General features: G+C 45.5%; 1 protein-coding gene across 2 annotated transcripts; it reads left to right on the top strand.

Annotated features, from left to right (window-relative positions):
- The first annotated feature begins 112 nt into the window (after positions 1 to 112).
- On the top strand, positions 113 to 20,378 carry LOC135388810 (dimethylglycine dehydrogenase, mitochondrial-like). 2 transcript variants are annotated; one of them, XM_064618628.1, is made up of 16 exons: positions 113 to 334; positions 8,469 to 8,649; positions 8,724 to 8,822; positions 9,449 to 9,613; positions 9,703 to 9,907; positions 10,909 to 11,018; positions 11,088 to 11,226; positions 12,770 to 12,968; positions 14,462 to 14,581; positions 14,650 to 14,804; positions 15,365 to 15,582; positions 16,912 to 17,042; positions 18,880 to 19,103; positions 19,354 to 19,511; positions 19,612 to 19,806; positions 19,871 to 20,378. In XM_064618628.1, exons 1-16 carry the CDS (start codon positions 243 to 245, stop codon positions 20,054 to 20,056), a joined length of 2,577 nt encoding a protein of 858 aa, XP_064474698.1. In that variant the 5' UTR covers positions 113 to 242; the 3' UTR covers positions 20,057 to 20,378. The 2 variants fall into 2 exon arrangements, with proteins under 2 accessions (XP_064474698.1, XP_064474699.1); XM_064618629.1 differs by lacking the exon at positions 113 to 334 and having other exon boundaries at positions 8,561 to 8,649; positions 8,728 to 8,822; positions 9,389 to 9,613.
- The last annotated feature ends 38 nt before the right edge of the window (positions 20,379 to 20,416 follow it).

The following is a 20,416-nucleotide window of genomic DNA, read 5'->3' as shown; positions in this document are numbered from 1 at the left end:
CTGAGTAGCAGACGACACTACTCGGAAAGGGAAAAACGCTCCCCTCCGTCTTTCTCGCTATCCGGCCTTTGGAAACGGAGAGCGGAGAGCAGACGGGGAGATAACGCGAGCACCCGCGGCGAAATAAAGATGGCAAACACATCCCTCCTTCGAGTCACGTTTGATGCCATGTTTTGGTTCTGAAGTCGCAGAAACACGGTGTTTTTCGTTTTAGAAGGAAGGTGTTTGCAGAACGCGCGAAAATGTTGAGCGCGTCGTGTCTGTCTTGGACGAGAGCCGCCAAGTTGACAAGCAGTTCCTCTTATGGTGGACTGTTGAGGAAATGGACCACGAGGTAGTTAACCGTTGTTTACTCTTCATTGTCCACAGAGGTGTATGTGTGGGTTGGGAAGGAAATACCTTAGAATTTGGCTGCGAATTTGCAGCACTTTCGTCACTTTGTATTGTTTGGTGAACTTGAAATGAATTTGGTTAAGTTCCAGTGTACATTGAGATCAGGGGGAGGTATTTATGTTGAGTCCGCAGTGACTTGGGCGTAGGTCTCCGTCGTGGTGGATGTCATTGCGCGTGAGTTATACGGTTTATATTTTCGGTTTTGATAATGAAGTGATGTCTATCCAAGGTATCACGTGTCAGGGAAGTTATGCCGCATTTACAATTAGTGCTTGACACAATGCTAGCAGTTGTTGCAATAATTGAGACGTCTTTTTTCCCAAACTTTATCGATGAACTCTCCAAGTCTTCAATCACGATCGAAATGACGTTCCTGGAGGACAAAGAAGTACCTAGCTATTATTACCACTATTATTATTATTATCATTATCATTAATACTGCTACGCGTTTCCAAAAATTCAGTCATAAATTTTATGCTTACTTCCGTAGAATTTCGTGTTTTATGTCGACGGTTCCCGGATTAATCCGAAAAAACTTCGGAAGACATACGTCTGTAAAATTTGAAACAATTCGGATTTATCCGAAGAACTCCTCAGTTTGGGGATTCCAGTAACCCAAGAGCTCAGCACGAAAAGCGCCGTGTCCTGATGACTGGTTAACGGAGGTCCTTTCTATGTTGTCCCTGCCTCAGAACATCAGCTCTCTCATGTTTCCCTTTGTATTGAGACTGCCTCGCATCAGGCGTATCAGCCCCTGCGACAAGGAAGGCTTGCTCTCTTGGCTTGTAGTCTTTTTATCAGTCTATCAGTCTTTCACTAGACAATGCAAAAAGCGTTTATGTAATCCGGGTGAACTCCATCCTTGCTTATGCAGGGTGTCTCAGTTAAATCCCCGTGCAAAATAATTCGCGAACGGAAGCGCCAATCGACGAAATTTCTTTTTACAAGTATCTGTCCGATACCACCTACAAGCTGCGCACCCCGTGAATGAGTGGGAGGCGCTCATTATTTAAGTGAAAATTCAAATGAGTTTCGTAAAAAAAACATAGCTTCTAAAGCAGGGCGCTGTCGGCATTAAAATGGGTACTACCCCTTTTGAGACCTTCAGTGGACACCTTTTAGAGAAAAATCTGCCAGCGAAGCGAGTCATTTGTTGCAGTAATTAACTGATTTCGGTTTACATATTTTTGTTTATTATATTATGGATGCATCTCGACATTGGAGTCACCGTATATAGGGCACTCTATTTAGAGACTATTCGGCATGAGGATATTTTAAGGTCATGCCGGCCATTGCCCAGGATGCAGGTTGGTCAGCCGTCTGCGCAGCTCCTCAGTTTCTTCTCTCTCCTTTCCCCTATTGCCTGTAGAGCGACCTCATTGGCTCCTCTTCCAAATAAGGGAGTCGCATTTGAAGGTGAAGCGCACGTACGGTTTCTTCCGTGGACCCATTCGTTCGGTTATATATATTCAGACACACCATACACGGATACACCCCCCTCCCCTTAAATGTTTGGCGACACCCCCTACAGTGGGGGGGGGGGGATGCTATTTCAGCTGTAATGACATGTCGGTAATGATACGATACATAAGCTGCCATGGCGTAACTCTAATAATGACCCTCCCACATTTGTTGCGCCCCCCCCCCCCTCGTGCTTCGATCCCCCTCGTGCTGAATGATCCACTGCTTCGCCACTTTCTCAAAGTGGATGAAGGAGCACGGATGACAGACCAATTGTCTTCTTGAAAGGTGCAGCTGATTGTTGCAACGGAGACTGTAACATGGGACGCAAGCGAAAGCTGTCTTGCGACTTCGTCAAGGAATATCCGTATTTCGAGATGTGCACGCCGTTAAGTGATCGTGGCACAGAAGTCACTGTTTGCGCAAGCTCTGCCCCATAAGAGAAAGCGTTTTTGCGAGGCAGTTTCTCATTCTTGTTGCGAGTGGCGAATTTCCCCTTTCATCATCATTAATTTATCTGTTGTTGTTGCGCGTATCGGTGTCGTTTCGTAAGTGTAATTTTCTCCATATTATATATAATTCTCCAAATTTCGGATATTGACAGAACTGTAAAAATAAACGACGAAAACCTAAAACTCCGAATTCTCGGAAAATAGTAATTGCGAAAACACATACACACCTTCCGATTACGCAAAAAAAGAATAAAATCCGAATACGTAGAACCACCGCAGTACCGACCACTCCAAACAGCAAGTGTTTCGCTGAACTTTGCGGATGCTCTCGACATGTCACAGTAGATAATGGTCGCGCGATTGTTGACCGTATAGTATATAGTGATGACCCGGTATAACGGTCACATTTTAGCAGACGCGTGTCGTGCTGACACGACTGTGACAGATGATCGGAACACGTATAGACTTTGTTCTTATTTGTGGAGAGTTTCTGCTTGCTCGATAACACCGGCGGTAAATGATAGGCGATTTAGCTGGAATCCAAAATGTACATAGGCAATGGATCCTGCTTTCAATGAAGCATGCGGTTTGCTTAGAGAACCGTTGATCGACCTCCCGTCTTATCTTTGTTTTTATCACGTGCGTGGCACTCTCGAGCTTTACTTCCGAGAAACATGAGTGAATGATGAAACTGAGGAACAAGACTAGAAGAGGATGAAAAGCATTCGCACGCACGTTGTATATGAATAGGGGTGACGTGTTTTATTTCATAAATGTGTTTGCAAGCACCTGCCACGCAATATATAGTTTCTCTCTCACGCGGTTGGTTCCTTCTATAGTGAAATTCAGTGGAGGTGAAATATCTCTGAGTCAGAGTGTGAGGTTTGGTACCAGCGCGGAAAATCAATAAAAAACATCCTGTCCTGAGCAGAACATGCGCGATGGACGTTCATCATCGTTTGTGAGCTAGCCATGGATATCTCTAGTCTACCGTGAAAACCTTTCCTGCGAGAAATTCTAGTTCCGCCACTGGCCAGAAACCGAAAACCGAAAAGAACCAAATACAAATGAATGTCTGAGGAAATATTAGGGGGATTAAGCGCTGCAATAAGTCAATAATATCAGTCAGTGCAATAGTATCAGTCAGTGCAATAATATCGGCGATTGCCGATAACTGCATGGTAAACCATGCACACGTCAGAAAAGTCACCGAAAAACGCCGATATTATGAAAATAGATAAACACCGAAAACCATACGTCGAATCCGGCCTGAAATAAAACCGGAAATCGCGGAATCCTAGGTAGAGCTCACTATAATAATTGAACAAACGTTGCAAGAGAGGGTTGTTACGATACGTATCCATGATATCTGACACGATGCCTGTCGACGAGTTGTCTTTTTAGTACCACAGCGGAAGCATCATTTAGTAAACGAATTTCCAGGGAAATTGGGGAAGCATTTATTGTCGAGAAACAGGGTATGTGTCGTTGCACGAGCTGGCCTTCGGTTAAGCTGCTGTCACCGGAACTCCAGAAGCTATAGTTATATAGTGAATCGATTCCACTTGACCAAACGGTTCGCGACCGCTGTCGCGGTGGACCAATGAGAAGCGGACTCTGAACCGTCGTGAATCGTCGTCATGAATCGCATGATGAACGGTTGCTCGGGCGAGGACCTTGAAATTTATTTTTAGCATGATATCCGTGCTGTGTATGTCTCTATTTGCGGGTACTTAACTTTCTCTGATCGTAGTCAGTCCGTTAAATGCGAGCGGGGATTTTCTCAGCATCGCCCCCCCCCCCCGCACTCCTTAATGCATACCTGGGTAGTAATGTCATTACTGTAATGAAATTACAGTAATGAATTACTTTTTCTGGTAATTTGTAATGTAATGCATTACATTGACATTATGTAATTTGTAATGTAATTTAATTACATTTGGGCAGTACTTTTAATGACATTACTCATTACTTTTTACAAAAGAATCGAGTGTTCAGTTTAACGGTTTGTGGCATTGGATAATCATTGTTTGCGGGCCCCATCCTCCGGAGTCTTCCTGTTGCCGTGATACATTGTGTCATCTTCGTCTCTACAGTGTGGAACGATGCCTCATACGTGGCACCCTGACACGTAGAAGAGACAAATAGAAGAGTGTGATTAAGCTCGCGGTAATGACTTAGTAATGTCATTACTTTTTCGTAGTAATTGTAATGTAATGTCATTACATTTCAATTGCAGTAATGAGTAATGTAATTTAATTAAATTCTAACTGGAGTAATGTAATTTAACTACATTTTAGAAGTAATTTACCCAGGTATGCCTTAATGTGCCCCTTGCCTTAACACCCACAACGGGACAAGCTTAAACATGTGTGCGCATGCAGTACTGCATTTCTTTTTCGTTTCTTTTTTTTTTTCGGACGCACGCGGATAGTGCACCGTATCAGTCCCCGTCTTCATGCGTTTGAACTTTGAATGGACCTCGCCACTTTGAAAGAGAGTATATCACAGAGTACAGACAGGTTGACCCCTCCGAATTGTCAACACCGCAATACTTCCGGCCTCAGAGCACTCCAATAACGTAGTCGGGACATCTGCACCACGCATTAGAGATTGCCGGACAAGGCCGGTACAAGCCGGACAAGGCCGGTATCGTCCATGCAGAGAGTATCAAGCCATATCCTTTGTTTGAATGTGTCAACTGCACGAGAGGTGCGAAAAAAACAAGTTTCCACACATCTGCTGCGCAAGACATATCTCACTTCTTTGTCCGCAGCGACAATATCAAGGTAGACAGCTTGCGTAGCTCTGTGGTTGCTCGGCGGAATAGATATTGCGGTTTTTCTCCTCGAGGTAGTTATCGAAGGAGCCCAAGCATCACTAATAAATGCCACTCGCAGCACAACCGGACATTGAGCACAATTATACAATGGACGTGTACAACAACAACAACAACCTTATTTGATTATTACGATTGGGGAGTTTCATCGCCAGGGGCGATACCCTACCCCATTGCTTGTGGTGATGTGAGGAATGATGTAATCAGCCCTTTCACAATAAGGATCGAAGTCCTCAAAGTGTCCAAAGAAGTCAAAAGAGCTTTGGGGACAAAGGAATCGTGCAGATGCTACTGGAAAAGCAAGTATCAAAACAGTTTCAACCGCCGCCTTGAGAATTCAATAGCCTTTTTTTATCTCGAAGTAAAAGCAACGCTTAGACAGAGTAGCCCCTGGAATCATGCAACACAGTGGAATCCCACATGTTCGTCCTTCCAAGCGTCATAACGTAGTCAAAGTTCAAGTGCATATAGGTGTAGCCTTTCTCTTCTCTGCAAAGTTTGAGCAGATGCATTGGCGTAGCCAGAAAATTATTTCGGGAGCGGTTCTATGGGACTTTACATGGGGGGGGGGGGGGATTTCACCCTCGTTTGCCTTTCCCAAATGTATTGCCAAAGGGACGGTTTGGGGAGGGTGTTGAACCTCCGAAGTCACCCCCTCTGGCTATACGCCACTGGAGCGGGAGAGAGCGACTGTAAACTTTCACACTTCCCCTGTGTGCTGTGCCAACGTGATTGTACTGTTTAGGTTGGCTAGATAACCAATATAAAGAGTAAAAGGATAAGTGTTATCCCAGAGGCCCCACTATTTGACCGAAAGTTCCATGGCGCGTCAGGAAAACGGGCTGCCTATGTTGCGATATTCAGGACTTCTCCAATTTAAAGGCCACAAACACTGCTGGACCCCAAGGACCCTCGCTTGAAGCACCGTTATCCAGAGAGATTTGCAAATCGAATAAATCTGCCAGTGGTAAAAAGAAGCAAATAGAAAGAACAAGTCAGTCACAAAAAGATGAAGTCGGAGCACAAAGTACACTCTAAGAAAAAAAAAAAAGGAGTAATTTTACTCCTTTTGGGGACTGATTGCATTGCCACAAAAAAAAAAACAGTCCCTTTCGGGAGTAAATGCACGGGAGTAAATGAATGTCACAGAGTGGAGACTGCATTTGACGCTCCGTTCTAAGAGTCCCAGGTACATAATTCGTGTGCATGAATGAAAATACTTTGAATCAAACCGTCAACCGTGATACATCGAGTGATATAAAATCCTGCGACATACATAGGGCACAATTTGCGCAGAAATAAGCGCCAACTGTTTCTTACTCTGTGTGGGTGGAAATTTGAGTTGGCTGAGAGCCTTATGCCATCAAATTGACCAAGAGCACATATTTACGTAGACTGTTGCATTCGGATGACCATTTGCGAAGTTCAGTGACAATTTGCAGCTCTGGGGAGTAAATGTCGTGGCTGCGGGACTAAAATGGGGAGTAATTGCAGTCTAGGGGACTAGAAGCTGCAATTACTCCCCATTTTACTCCTTCTTCTTCTTTTTTCTTAGAGTGTGACTGGAGTAAACTAACAACATCAGCGTTGCATAATGTAAAGCCCCGAGACTAGGGAACACGAAAGGACAGACACAAACACGAAGTCGTGTTTGTGTCTGTCCTTTCGTCTGTCGTCGTCGTCGTTGTCCTTTCGCATCATCTTCACCAGCTCGCTTGCTTCCTAGCCATTTTTTCAACATCAGCGTGTATCGAGACCAGCGTAGGCCCAGCTTGGTATCGGGGATATGGAAGGACCCAACTGGCCCGCCCGCTGCTCGCGTGGTATGCCTTTCCAGTACACCTAACGGGGCTCCATGTCGTTTTCTCCCTCTCCGCTGAGGGCATTATACTTGCGCTCGTGTGGCGTGCGCTCACAATGACCTTGAGGGGGTAGCTCATACGAATGATGCAATGCGTGCTCTGTGTAGGTGCTGCTGGTAGACACCCGAGTATGCGGGAAGAATCTCAGACACTGATGCAATCGTGCCTCGAGTGTTGCATCACAATGTGCATATTTGTGCCAATGTGGTTAGAACCCTGCGAATCCACGCGAACGCGAATACGATTATAAACAGATAATGACTGGAAGCAAACACAGCCGTTCTTCGTTTGTAATCACGATAACATGTAGCGTGGGGGTGGGGGTGGCGGGTGCGTGTTTGCTCGAAGAGAAAAAGTAGGCAAAAGTAGGCAACAAGCTAGGTCTACTTGCTATAACACTGACAAAAATAAAATAATAAGATAAAAATAAAAATAATAAAACAAATACAAATAAAAGAAATGAGAAGAAGACGCGGGAGGGGGGAAAGCTCACTTGTGTTTCGTCTCCGGTTCGTAGGCTATTCATATAGGCGGAGTTATGCGCGGGTCGGGGTTTTGTAACCCGCGGTCGAGCCGATAATATCAGAAACCCGCGTTCCAGTTACAAAATGAGACAAGCGCCTCCACAATCCGCACATTTTTAAAAAACTATAGCCTACACGCAAGAAAGAAAGAAAGAAGAAGAAGAAAAAAAAAAGAAAACACAGGCCTGACCAGTGCTTGTCGTTGATAACATGTCCCCGAGCTTGGGGAGGGGACAAAAGACAAAACACAAACACGAACAGCACAAGACAAGCTGTTTTGTCTTTTGTTCTTCCCCAGAGCTCAGGGACATGTTGCAAACGTGGGATGATGGTTGGCTAGGACAGTACTAAAAGGTGAAGTTCACTTTTCACCTGATAATACTCTCCTAGCCAACCATCATCCCGAATGACAACGTCCTCTCCCTTGATTTGACGAGAACGGGGGGCGTACGCCATTCTTGTGGCAATTATGAACTGCGTAATGCCACAAAATGGCGTACGCCCCCCGTTTTCAGCAAATCAGGGAAAGAACGATGTCACTTTTACAGGACCAGCTCGCGTGGCTCAGTGGTTAGCGTGTTGGCCATGTCACGTTCGAATCCCGGTGCCGGCTGTGCAGTCTGGGATTTTTCCTGGGTTTTCCTCAGACGCCTATGTAGGGACAGTTCCCATAGAAGTCGGCCCAGGACGCACATTCCCCCAGGGCGTCAGTCGTGATGTTGCCCATCTCTGTGAGGCCAAAAACGGCGAGCCCTATCACCACCGCCACCACCATCACTTTTACGGGTGTAGGCGGGTGATGCCAAATTTGACTCACCCGCGAGTCTGCTCACAAGTGTCATAGAAGGCGTTTGAAAACTCTGCCTGCAAACCACGGCATCCTTTTATTTATTTATTTATTATTCTTTCTTCTTTCCCTGTACATGCTCTCCTTTAGCAATCGGCGTTTCACATCAGAAGCAAGCGGTGAGAAAGAATGGCTTCTCGACGCCAATATTGTCATAATCGGAGGAGGAGCCGTGGGAACGAGCACCGCATACCATTTGGCCCGCTTCGGAGTCAAACGTGTTGTGCTCCTGGAGAAAACCGAACTGACAGCAGGATCGACATGGCACGCTGTAAGACATGTCGTCTTTGATATCTTGTCTCTGCCGTTTCATTATTCTGATGTCAATCGTTAACTTTCTGTCAGGCAGGGCTTGCAGCGTTGTATCACCCGGGCATCAACATGAAGAAGATCCATTACAACAGCATCAACATGTTCAGCCAGTTAGAACGAGAAACTGGAAAGGTGATTCACTAAAATATATATATACAGGGTGTCCCACCGAAAAAGGGCCAGGGGCTAAAGAAAAACGGAGTGCTCTACACAAATGGAACCAACTGTACGTGCTTGGCAGTTGTGTGGTTTATCCAAAAATATATTTTTCATCGCCCCTTGTCAATTAATTAGTGGTAATTAATTTTCTAACTTTTGAATTATCGGTTTTAGCTCTCAGATGTCAATGAAGAAGTTGTAGTACATGTCGAAAAACACACAACTAAAGGGGTTCGAGGTCGCTATGGCTTGTGGTTTCGTTTTTCACACGGCGCTACCATTTAGAAGAAAAACGTAATGGAGACAGAGCCGTTTTTGGCGGCTACGAATGGGATCCCCAGGAAGCAAAGACTGGAGGCATCCAATTAGACAGCAGGAGAAGTGCGTGAATGACTGTCATACGCGTGTGAATTTGGCGGTGTCATCTGCTAAGCGCGCAGTACGGCATACCCGATATTCCGGCACCGTGTGAATACTCAACGTAACGCGGGACGGAACATTGGCTCCGTGAGCAATGTTTTCGCTTTTTCTTCCACTAGAATCTTCCGTGAGGATGTCGTGTGAATAGACGGTTACAGGCACATAACTCACCTACTCAGGACCTTGGTTTTCATCGGCCTGGAAGCATTCGCATAGCGACTGATGCCGTTCGAATGGACGAGTTTCGATACCAAATGCAGCGCCAGGGCTGGCATGACGCTCCTCAGCGGTTGATGGAACCCGACGAAATGTATCAGCACTTCCCGTTGCTGAACATGGAAAAGGTTGGCTCACTCTCCTAAAATTTGTAAAATTCATTCAACGTCACCGAAAGACATATTTTTCGTCGACGCGCTCGCTTATTCTGTTTCAGATTCTCGGAGGTCTGTACAACCCGGCAGATGGACACATTGACCCCTACTCCCTGACCATGGCGATGGCGTCGGAAGCTAAAAAGTACGGAGCTAGGATCTTTCAGGGCACCCCGGTCAGTGGACTCGAACAAAATCGCGACGGATCCTGGTCGGTACAAACGAGTAAAGGTTGCGTAAAGGCTACGCACGTCGTCAACTGTGCCGGTAAGCGCAGCGCCGTGGGCATTTTTTGGTTGGCGTCAGCAGTTCTACGGGTCGGCTTCACCTCACTTGCCGCACGGCTCCGGTCTAAAATAATTGATAACCAACTTTGAATTATTATTGTTGTTAGCCGACTTGCATAATGGCGAAGCCAACCACAAGAATGTCGAACAGTGCAATCTGGCATTGCTTTTCCACCTCAGCTCTTTTTATACATGGACTGCTGATCACGCTGGTTTGGCTCCTTATTTATACGTTGAATTATTCATTCTTCTTTTATACTGTTATTTGCACTTTCTTGGCAAACGGGCGAGGGTGCAGGCCAGCTGATACATAGTGAAAAAAGTGTGCGAGAGAATTCTGCACGCGTACTAGAGACAGAATTCGGCAACCGCAATGCGACTTCGCAGCATAGCGCGTGAGTACTGCTACAGAAACGACTTTACAGTGCATACCCACTGAGGCTTTTGGTGTTGAAAAATAACGTTAGTTTACGTTACCTTGCACCACAAACTTACAATAACAAACGATGCGTGAAGAAGTAAAGTAAATAAGTATCAGACCGGATGGTACATAAAATGGACGAAATACACGGATGTACTGTTGAATTTTCTGTAAACATTCCTCCAAGGTTATCCACGAGAACATAAAAAGATGAGGTACTACATTTTCACGCCCACGTCTTTCCACATTCTTCGTTTTCCGGTAGAAAACTGCGCGCATAACAGAAACATGATTTACGCGTAAGCTTTTTCGCCCTATACACTGTCTGTTTGTTGTAAGTACTGTCTTTTCTTCACCATTGTACCAATGTACAGAGAGTTGACTGCTTTCCTTCCTATACGACTAAGCACAAAGAAAAATACATTCAACATAGCTAGAAATTCAAAACCGAAACTAACTCGGTTAATTCGCCTAATTCGCATAATTGGGCGGTAATTCGTGTAATGATCTCTCAGTGACCGACCTAGTGAGCCTTTCCTTCTTCTTCCTTTTTTTTCTAGGATTCTGGGCACACGAAGTGAACGATCTCGCTGGCGTGAGCCTTCCTCTAGTGCCTATTCACCACCAGTACATGGTCACTTCGTCAATTCCTGAAGTACAAAAGCTGAAGGTAATACAGCAAAGGCAAATTACGAAATGCTCGCTTCCCTTAGTGTCTTTGCACTGTCTGTTCTGCTAGAAAGAGCTTCCTGTGATTCGTCACTTAGCGGGTGGCTTTTATCTACGCCAAGAACGGGACGGCTTACTGATTGGTCCTTACGAACATCAAGACAAGATGAGGACTTGCCAGGAATGGGTTACTCAGGGTGTACCGCCAGGTATGGTGCTGTTTTATGCTGATATAGTGGTGAGTTTTGGAATCGGGCGCGTGAGAGTGACCCAAAAGCGGAAGCGCTGTAATACACGCGGCGGCCTCTAGGGTTTTCATATATACGAAGAGCGACGCGTTGGCATTCCACGCTCCCAGCGCTGCTATACGGGCTAACAACTAACAGTTAAAAAAAGGAAATAAAAAGTAATAACGACATGTGAGGCAAAAAATGCACTCCAGTATAGTGCGTCGTTAGTGGAAAAATAATAGTCATAGTAAAACAAAACAGTTTTCTTTTTTGTTGTCAATGCTTTCGGCCGTTTGCAGACGACAGGCTCATGCAACGCCACCTAGATATACAGGGTGCCCAAGAAAACGTGTCATTGAGTTATAATAAAAACTACGCCACCTAGAATCATGCGGTCAACGGCGTGCTTTCGCCACCTTCTGATATGAATGTCATCTCAGTTTAATCATGTAAATATTTGCGAACTGAACTCGGAAATTTTCCAAGCAAAGGTCACTTTTTTACCCCCACCAATATGAAGATCGTGCAGAATTTACTCAAATTCATGATAATTGACAGTGATATTAATGAGCTATCGCATCGGAAAAAATAGCCGAACATCATGCTTTTCGGAGCACCCGAGCATTACGCGAGCTCAATTGCTGTCAGTTTGACGAAAGGCAGTTGCAAACCCAGCCCACAGAGTGATAGTAGAAAAAGTGACAGTTCCTGAAATTGGGAGAGGGAAGGCATGATCCCAGGAGAAGCCGGACGCCATAAGCCATGCCTGTGTTATATCTTTCTACTATACCGGTGTGGGCTGTGTTTCCAACCTCCTTTCGTCGGACTGACCGCGATGGCGCTGAAAAATTTGTCGCACGCTATCCTCTGTGAGAGCCGTAGAGCATGATGTTCAGCTATTTTTTCCGATGGGATAGCTCCTCAATACCCTGTCAATTTTCATTAATTTGACTAAATTCGGCACGCTCTTCATATTGGTGGAGTAAAAAAGTGACCTTTACTTGGCAAATTTCCGAGCTCAGTTCGCAAAAATTTACATAATTAAACTTACGTTACATGGCATTCACATCAGGAGGTGACACAAAGCTAAAAAGAACAAACGCCGTTGACCGCGTGATTCTAGGTGGTGTAGTTTTTTATTATAATTCAATGACACGTTTTTTGGGACACCCTGTAGAAGGCCTGCTTATTGCCTCCTTTCCCTCCTTCGCTGCGTGGGCATATAAAGTCAGAATTAGTCTGCTACTGCGATTTGCCGTTCTGAGAATTCGAGAACTCTCCAATCACCGCAACTAGCTTGGAATGTGCAGACCTGAATATGTAGACGAAAAGTGCAACACGCTTTCCAGAAAAGCCAGTTTTGAGAAAGATATGGGACTGTTTTGCGCTTTATTTTAAAGTCTTCCCATTTGGTACGCGAGGACGTTCAATCACTGCTATTTCTTTGATGTCCCAAAGGCGCTTGTGTACGTCCCTTATTCGAAAACTTCCCGATGCTATATCGTTCCCAAAACATTTTAAGGATTCGGCAAGGAGCTTTTTGAACCAGACCTGGAGCGCTTGTCGGACCACATAGAATCTGCTATGGAGCTGATTCCTGTGCTGAAAACAGCAAGCATCCGCACGACGATAGCTGGACCCATAATGTATACTGCCGACGCTCTACCGTGCATTGGACCTGTACCGTGCCTGCGGAATTTCTGGGTCGCCGTAGGATTTGCGTAAGTGTTCACTGTGTAATGTTTCTTTAAAGCGGACCAAGGAAATAGCATTTAGTGGGGCTCCAAATTATGTTTCATTCTACAAGCAGTCTATCAGGGGCTACCATGCGTATATAATATTTTCGCTGTGCGCTGCATCGTCACTGCGCAACGAAATTTACAAACACGTCCAGAGAAAATAGCCATCGGACTGGCACGATCTCTTGGAGTGACGTCAGCAGACCCCGCGCGGCATGTCTGCGAAGCGGGGAGCGTCCGTAAGGTCTCATTGGCCGCCGAAAATTCGTCGGCTACTGCTACGGCGCTTCGGCAGCGCCAGGCTACGTCACGAGTCACCTGATCGGCCCTTCCATATAGGATGAGAGCGTTCCTAGAGGGTGTGCCTAGAGTCACTAAATAGGAAGCAGTGTAGTGACACTGAGCCACGCCGGCGAGCGAGCCCGCCATCTTGAGTCCGGCGTGGCTGCGTCGCCTAGCAACGGGACGCCAATCTCCCCCTTCTCCGCCGGAGAACAGCGCGAAGGCCAGCCAGCTCGCAACCGAAGAAACCGGTTTGGGATGGAGGGGACTCAACATGGATGACGCGTTCTTGGAAGGAGAAACCACGTGACACGATCGGCCCAATCGCGGACACCGAACGGCGGCTCCGGCGCGGAAAAGGAACGCGATACTCTGTCCCTCTATTTGGTGACCGTAGGTGTGCCAGATGAAGTGCCTCTCTCGCGTGCTTCGTGCTGTCGTCTCACGTGCGTGATCGCCATTCCTTCGAGAGCACATGTTGTTTGTTGCACGACACGCCCTGGGCAAAAGCGAAAAATTTATGAAAGAACATTTCACTGCTCCTTTAAAGACACTACCGTATTTTCCAGTGTATAATGCAAGCGTTATACAGTAAAAAAAAAAAAAAAGTGATCTGAAGAGCTCATGCGCGTTATGTAACGGTGCGCGTTATACACGGAAATATTTTCCTGCAGAGTTCTTTCTCAGGTCGGTGGCGTACAAATTCTAGCCTCTTCCAGGGTGTGCTGTGACTTTCTCCCAAATCTCTTAGTCTTAGGGTCAGTTGACAAAAGCGGCAAAAGGGCACAGAACTTCATAAAAAGTTAAGTGCTGCTTAAGGTCTATAATCTGAATTCATTTCAGAAGGCTGGCGTGATTGAGAAGGGACGCGAAACCGAAAGCGGAGAAGCGACTGGAGTGTACTATATGACACCGACTGTGTTGCATCGGAGTTTAACGGCTTTGACTAAATGTGCTTCAAGTAATGCATGTGCATTTATGATACACCGCCTTGGTTTATTGTGTACACTGGTGGCAGCACAGAAGCTTGTAGAAACATTGCTGTGCGCGTTGTGCACCGTCGCGCGTTATACATGGAACTTTTTTCAATTTCGGCCCGTTTTTAGGGGTGCGCGTTATACACGAGTGCGCGTTATACATCGGAAAGTACCGTACATAAATCGCTTCCTTTCGATGCTTTCGTCCTTGCTCAGGTACGGAATTGTTCATTCCGGAGGAGCAGGAAGGTACTTGGCGGAATGGATCGTGAACAGAGAACCTCCCTATGACCTTATCGAGACTGATCCAGGACGGTTCGGAAAATGGACCACCAGGTGCGTTCTCCTACGACCATCAAACCGTACCAGCTGTACAACGTTGTTTGTATTTCTATCTTGCATAGGAGTTACCTGTTTACGAAAGCCAGCGAGACGTACGGCATGAACAATAGTTATGGTTACCCAAAGGAGGAGCGCTGGGCTGGTCGACCAACGGAACGTGTCTCGGGAGTTTACGAACAACTCGTGGAAAGGGGAGCGCAGATGGGTTTCCATGCAGGTAAAACAATCAAACTCACTGGGACGTAGCTTGTGACGCAGAATGCTAAATTCTGTGGCATGGTGCTTTTCATTGCCAGTCACAAGGTAGTCATGTACTATCCGGAAACTGTAGAACGTCTCTTCCTTATTTGGAAATACATATTTTCTGTGCTGTTCACGGCATTTAAAGGACCATGAAAGACAACCTCGAACACCGCGTTATATGAACACATTCAGGAACTGCGACGCAAAATATCTCCTTGTGGAAGCGCGTATTTCCCGACAACATTGGTTTACAAGAGGGCCCGCAGCGGCTCCTTCGGCGTGTTGTGAAGTCATATCATCCACAAAATGACCACCCGAATTCGACATAAAACTCTCTATTATCGCATAATCATCAAGCGGCAGTCATCGTCTCTGCCAACTAGGCCATTTTTCCACACACTTATGGATGATAAAATGGAACTCATTTTCTGTAGTTCCATAAAGGCCAACTGATTGATTCTTTTCTTTCCCTCTCTCTCTCGTGGACTTTGAGCCCCACCAATTCACGCACGCTATAATCCTGTCATTGAACAGGTTGGGAACAACCGGCGTGGTTCGCACTGCCCGGAGACACCCCAGGGTACCAGCCGAGCTTCCAGAGGAGTAATTGGTTCGAGCCTGTAAAACGAGAATGTCAGCTTGTCTTGGACAACGTGGGAATCACAGACCTTACACCCTTTGCGAAGATCAGGGTTCACGGAAAAGGTTCCAGTCGCTTCTTGGACACGCTCATCGCTAACACGCTCCCCAAAGTTAGTAGTTCTTATCTGCATCACAGTTCGCTTCAGTGTGTGCTGGGTTATTATTGTGCATTGGAAAAAGGAAATACATAAAATAATGCAAGCGCGCTCTTGCGGGTAACATGAAGTATTTTTTATTTTGTGAGTGTATGCGGTATGAAAGATGTCGCTAACTTGAAAGCTGTCATTATATTAAAGAGAGAGAGAGAAAGAGAAAGAAAGAAAGAAAGAACACCAGCGGTCTGGGAAAGTCGGCACGGAGTTTCACGGAATCTCTTATCTTTAGGAGTGTGCAGACATTCGAGTTCTCGAATTCACATCAAATATCAGTCACTCGAAGTATTTAATTCGCTAATCCAATACCGAATATTCGGATTTCCGAATATCCGACTATTCGCCGAATATCAATGACACCTCCCGAAAGTGGGCTTCACCTGACGCTTACCTGCATGAGGTGAAGCCTGCCTTATGATTTTGCCCATGCTGCAGGACCAACACAGAGAGATTATAGTTTAGTTAGTTAGTTTTAGATAGCCCACGTAACAGTTACAGTTAACGTTACGTACAGTTAACAGTTAGCTAGCCCGGTTAGTGGGCTAACTAACAGTTAGTTAGCCCACGTAATAGTTAATGTTAGCCCACGTTTATTGTGCATACGTCTGGTACATGATGTCTGGGAGTTTGCCTTTAAAACAACACCTGCAGCCCAGAAACAAAAAAGATGTCCTAAAGGTGTAACTTCCACAGGGCAAGCTTGTACAATTTAAACTTAAACAAAAATCTTCAGTGTCGGCTTCTGTATTTTGTTTATGTGATCTACAGGGACTTGACTCCCCTCTTCGTATACGCTTCTAGGGCATGCATTGTAAGCTCCTATATAATATTCCTATAAAGTTCCTATAAACTCTGTAGATGCTGAAAGATCTTTCAGCACGATATCATGTATGCAATGCTGAGCCACAACACTGCTTTTAATCTGTATAATTTTTATAAAATATTTTGTGTTCCCACATTGTCCAAGAAAAGAAAGTGTTTCCCGTTTCAAGCAGCTGTTGACTGCTTGCCGCGGAAAATCGCGGAATTTACGAGGCGGTGCCGCAAAATTTTGAATTTGCCGCAGCAGAAAACCTGGGGCCTTATACATAAGTTACAGTAGCCCAACATGACAGGTTAATTCTGTTTGTGATGAATCACTGCTCCAATGTATGCTGTGTAACCCATAATGCTGCCAATTTGGAAAGAAACGAGTAACTCCTTTCCGAGACAGTCGAAATGTTTGTGTGTATGTAACTGCATTTTCTACAAAACTCTGACATTTCGATGCGGAACTGTCTTTTTCAGGTAAACACAACACGCGTTTGCCACATGCTCACACCGCGGGGCAGGGTCTACGCAGAGCTGACCGTAACTCGTCTCGGAGAGGAAGATTATTTTGTAGTGACTGGATCTGGTTCGGAGTTACATGATTTGAGGCAAGTAAGTTTTATCCACAACAATATATGCAGTCTGTGCGAATACCAGCTATGTTGGGGCATCGGCCGACGATTATTCTTGGCACATTTTTTCGTCCGCAAAGTACTTAGATGTTAAATAATGCTTCTGCGGCTGTAGAGACTTCGGGTGTGTGACGTCACTCTCTCATCGGAGGAGTGAGAGGGCAGCACTTAGAAGAGAAAGGCCTCTCGGCATTCCTTTTCTCAAGGTCGCGCCCAATGTACCAGCGCCATGGCCGAGCAGGTTAAGGCGTCGCGCTCAGGTGGTGGGTTCGAATCCTACTACTGGCTGTGCTGTCTGAGGTTTTCCCTGGGTTTTCTGAAGACTTTCCAGACGAATGGTGGCGAAGTCGGCCCAGGACGCATACTACCCCCCCCCCCCCCCGTCCCTTACTCCTTCCTTCCAGGGTTGTTTGGATTTCATCCACATGGATTTCATCCGGTGGATTTTTTTGGATTTTATCCACGCAATTCTATCCGGATTTTTTAGAGATTTTCTCCAGATGTGATGTGAAAGACAATCTGAATTCAACGTCACACGGAAAACTTCCGGTTTATTTTCTTGTAGCGTTGGCTGTTTGCAGAAGCCCCAAGTACGCGCAACTTTAGCTTTTAACTTTGTAACTTAACATTTTAACTTATAACTTTTCAGGTTTAACTTTTTCCCGCTTTCTTCTACCTCTGTCCATTCAGGGAGATACTTTCTTCCGCTTCCTGGAGGCATTTGAACTGAAGTGCGCCGAAACACGACAGCTAATCCAGGCGTGTAGGATCCACACCATTCAACCATGCATGCATGGAACTCACTTTTCGGAAAACAATAGAAACTGATACAATGTTGCTGGGACAAGCAGTTCCGCAAACAGAAACTATGAGAGGTCACCCGAAAACAAGAACAGCAAAGCACTTTTTTTTTTTACTCTGTCACATTTCTAGCCTTGTATATATTCTCCAAAAATATCCAGGTTTTATCCAAAAAAGCCCACTGGAGAGGATCTTTTTAAAAATATCCGGATTTATTTCAACACCGCTTCCTGCTGTCCTCTCTCCATCTGTCCACTTCTGTACGCCGCTCATAGCCACAGTTGCTTCGCAGCGCTAACACAGAATAAAAAAAACCATTTGTCCAATATCCGGCGTCTGCCCTTGTCATGTATTCCGGGAATGTTCCTAGGACTTTCATCTTGGTGGTGGGGAGGGGGGGGGGGGGTCACACATCCCATGTGACACCTCTATCTGCTGTTTTGAGGGCTGACTGTGGCAGCTCTGGCAGTTTTTTTTTTTCTTCTTGGGGGTGTGTTAGGGGTGTGTGTGGGTGGGGGGTGCTGGGAATACATTGTATTCCATCCAATAACAGTCAAACTATGCCACTATTTCACGTGGGACCGTGTTGATACCGTAGGCAGTGGTCCACGAGGAATAAAATGACACTATAGCTTCGAAAATTGACTGGAACTGGACTGTCCCTTTAAACTGATCTGTTTAGTAAAAACCTTCCAAATGTTTCTCTCGAAATGTGTCCCACAACCGGGTCCCAAGCACATCTTCTCAGTGCCAGACAGTGCAAGATATGTCACATGACACGCTGCCTTCGGCTACATGGGTAATTTGGTATATTGTGAGGCACGTTTAAAGCACGACAAAAGTAAAGGTACAGAAAAGTAAACTGGTCACATCACAAGTTTTGCATGCTTAGAGTATGCACTTGATCAAGGAAAGGAAGTAGATGGTGCCAGAAAAATACTTTGAATGGGGCCGTAAGCATTTATGTGGGCTTTTTCTGAACTATTGTAAATCTACTCGTTGATTTACACAGATGGATGGAAGAGCATCTTGGTGATCACGCTCCCACCTCGGATGTAACGATTCAGAACGTCACAGACGACATTGCCGCCCTTGGAATCGCAGGTCCCCACTCAGCAAACGTCTTATCCCAGCTTACTAACGTTCCTTTGGATGACAAAACATTTCCATTCCTGCACGCGAGAAAAATGTCTATAGCAGAGGTTCCAGTCACAGCACTGCGAATTTCATACACAGGTAAGAGCGGAGCAGTTTCTGCATTTTGTGGATTGGTAAAAAAAAAAAGAATCTGGTCAAATGAAATTTTTTTCAACACGCTCAAAAGAGGCGCAAGTATTTTTTTAGTTGTAAGTGTGAGTACAGTTGAGAGGGTGAAGCACGGACTGTAGTCACATCCTTGGGGGTAATTCAGGAATATTGATGCAGGTGAATGTGCATTGCCCCATTTGTTCCAAGCAACCATCATTTCACTACTTCTTTATTTTAGGTGAACTTGGATGGGAGCTGTACCACGACCGAAAGGATACTTCAAAACTGTACAATGCCCTTCTTGAAGCAGGTGCTCCATTTCATATTGGAGATTTTGGAACGTATGCACTCAACAGCCTTCGAATCGAAAAGGGATTCAGACTTTGGGGTGCCGACGTGAGAGCAATCCTTTCCTTTCAAAGCAAAAGTGATTGATGGATTATTTTTTTCTTATTTGAATATGTTGAATCTGAGGTTTTCGCATCTTCCAATACAGATGACTGTAGACACTAATCCATTTGAAGCTGGTTTGGCGTCATTCGTCAAGCTTAAAAAGGAAGCGGAGTTCATCGGGAAACAATCGCTAAAGCAAATACTGCAGGAAGGTCCTCGCCGGACATTAGTACACGCAGCCGTCGATGCAGACGATATTGACCCTGAAGGGAATGAGACAGTCTGGTGCTGCAATAAGGTGAACTTTCTAATTACATAAATATTAGTGGGTATTGTGTAATGGTTCCCTCTACCGATTTCAGGCTGTCGGATACACCACATCTGGTTCATTTGGTGTGCAATCACAAGCAAGCCTTGCAATGGCTTATCTGCCTTGGTACCTGGCAACACCAGGCACTCAGATCCAAGTAGAACTTCTAGGACAGCTACGTGATGCTACAGTTCTGAGAGGGCCACCTGTTCCAGTCCAAGTCATGCGAAGAAAGTGATTCGGGAATGTGCAACTGGCACTCCAAGTCTTCGGTCGTTCCGGCTCAATGTGCGAGGATGATGAGCAAAACACACTGCAAGTGTGCATTGTTCTCATCTGTCACGTCACCTAGTGCTGCCTTTCGCGTCAATTATGTGCAATCATGCGCATTTTACCACACAGTGAAAGCCCTAGGAAGGTAAAGCGCAGCACCACAATAGCTAACCGATCTTGACGAACCGCATGACTGATTGTGTGACAATAGCAGACATGAATGCAGTGGGCACATTGCAGACATTTATAACTTGTGAAATAAAAGCGAACTGTATGTTAGTTCCAAAGTATGTTAGTGCTCTCAAATTAACTCTATGTAGAAAAA

The sequence above is a fragment of the Ornithodoros turicata genome, chromosome 3 (genome assembly GCF_037126465.1).
Source record: "Ornithodoros turicata isolate Travis chromosome 3, ASM3712646v1, whole genome shotgun sequence".
NCBI lineage: Eukaryota > Metazoa > Arthropoda > Arachnida > Ixodida > Argasidae > Ornithodoros > Ornithodoros turicata.
The sequence above is the reverse complement of the archived record's forward strand: the minus strand, read 5'-3'. Positions and strand labels throughout refer to the sequence as shown.